Source organism: Merops nubicus, unplaced genomic scaffold (assembly GCF_000691845.1).
Source record: "Merops nubicus isolate BGI_N331 unplaced genomic scaffold, ASM69184v1 scaffold4873, whole genome shotgun sequence".
NCBI lineage: Eukaryota > Metazoa > Chordata > Aves > Coraciiformes > Meropidae > Merops > Merops nubicus.
In genome coordinates, this window is record NW_008596761.1 from 1,792 (window position 1) to 3,741 (window position 1,950).

At 60.1% G+C, this 1,950-nt stretch overlaps 1 protein-coding gene across 1 annotated transcript in view; it reads right to left on the minus strand.

Moving 5' to 3' along the window:
- TMCO6 (transmembrane and coiled-coil domains 6) overlaps window positions 1–1,950 on the minus strand; it is a gene marked incomplete at both ends in the record, with an annotated part of 6,000 nt that overhangs the window by 1,783 nt on the left and 2,267 nt on the right. The window contains 2 exons of the mRNA XM_008936463.1: window positions 598–707; window positions 1,178–1,263. Coding sequence (XP_008934711.1) covers window positions 598–707; window positions 1,178–1,263 — 196 coding nt within the window. The remainder of the gene's footprint in view (window positions 1–597; window positions 708–1,177; window positions 1,264–1,950) is intronic.

Here is a 1,950-nt window from a genome sequence, read left to right on the forward strand (position 1 = left end):
CGGCCCTCGCCAGACAACCAGGCCTGGAATATTCAGAGCGCTCTCCTGAAGCACCACAGGGCTTGGCTGAACAGCAGCTTGTTTCTGCGAAAGTTTCAAAGCCCACAGGGAAAACGGATGCACTGGCAGGATCTGTGCGGGTCTGGAAACAATGGGCCAAATCCCTCCTGGAGTACCCTCATGCTCCTTTCTGCTGGGGCTGCTGGGAGATGGTGCTGGAGGGACCGTGCCAAGGCAGATGGAGATGGTTGGCAGCAGCCAGGCCAGCCGGGTGACACTGGGCCGGCCCCAGAAGTGTGAGGATTCCAGGAGCTTGCCTTAGGGAGCACAAGGGACAACTCCAGGTGTGGGGAGGCTATTGTGGGGAAGGGTTTTCAGAGGCCTAGGAACATCCTCCATCTTATCCCATTAGTGCTCTGTAAAGCAAGCTGGTGGTCCTGCCACCAGGAGGAGTGTGCTTGGACAGAGCAGGAACACCCAGGACAGTGCAGAAATCGCCTTCTGAAGGCAAGGGGGGGCAATCCAGGGCCACTCGGGACCCTCAGCCTTCATGCCTCTCAGAGAACTCAGAATGAGAAGGAAAGTGTGTTTACCTACAAACGAGGTAGTGGAGACACCATGCAAACTCCACAGCTGCTCCCACCCCAGACGAGCCTGAGCAAACCAGTCGGAGCATGTGCTGGGGGAGAGCAGAGTCCAGGACCAAGCTGGGGTGAGAACAGCAGAGTTAGTGGAAACACAGAGAGCTGACGGGGAGACACGAGCCCCAGCCCCTGAGCAGAGAGCTGCTCACCCCCGCCCTGGGGGTCGCACGCTCCAAAACCCACCCTGGAAGAGACTCTTCCCTAAGGCTGCAGCCTCATGCACCAGTAAGGCCCAGTACAAGCTCAGCACACCTTGGCCAAGGTCACATTTTTGGCACTGAAGGCTGTCAAGCTGATCTCTTCCTTGGCAGGAGAAGCAGCGCCAGGATTTCCCTGGGAGCTCAGCAGGAGCTTTGCCCTTTATGAAAATCCCTGAGCTGTCTGCTCACGTGAGGTTGAGGGAACAGCACCCTGATCTACCACAAACCCCCCCCAGTTCTGGTGGGATTCTGCTCGGAACTATGAATATCACTGGGATGGGAAAGGTGGCCCCAGGGCCCATCCTGACGCGGGGCCGAGACGCTGGGACTCACGGTACGATCTCTGTGGGGGCCTCCTTGGCTTGGAGGAGCTGCGAGAGGACGTAGCCCAGACCTTCCAGCACAGCCTCGTGCGGGGACTGCCGTCAAAGAGAACAAAGTTAATCCCACCCGATGGAGCCGGGGGCATCCCGGGGTGCCCTGCGGCTGAGGGGCGATGCCTCTGTGTGCAAGGAGTGCTCACAAGACCCTCACCCTCTGCTGAGGGGTCTCTGCCCGTGGCCACCACTGGCACCTCAGAGCTGTCAGCCAGTGTCTGCAGGGCATGAGAAAAAGTGGCACATATCTGGGGCAGGGCAAGGGAAAGGTGTCTCCGATCCTGGGCTGCTCCCCCAGCAGTGTGGGCAGCAGGGCAGGGAGGGGATCCTGCCCCTCTGCCCCGCTCTGGGGAGACCCCCCTGGGGCAGCTCTGGAGTCCTCAGCACAGCACAGACAGGGACCTGCTGGAGCGGGGCCAGAGGAGCCCCAGAAATGACCCGAGGGTGGAACCCCTCTGCTGGGAGCCCAGCAGGAGAGAGTTGGGCTTGGGCAGCCTGCAGAGGAGAAGGCTCCAGCAGGGGAGACCTTCTGGGGGCCTCCAGTACCTGAAGAGGCCTGTCAGAAAGCTGGGGAGGGACATTTTACAAGGGCTTGTAGTGATAGGACCTGGGGTAATGACTTCCAACTGGAAGAGGGAGATTTAAGGAAGCAGCTCTTCACAGTGAGTGTGGTGAGACACTGGCCCAGGTTGCCCAGGGAGGCTGTGGATGCTTCCTCCCCGGGGGGGT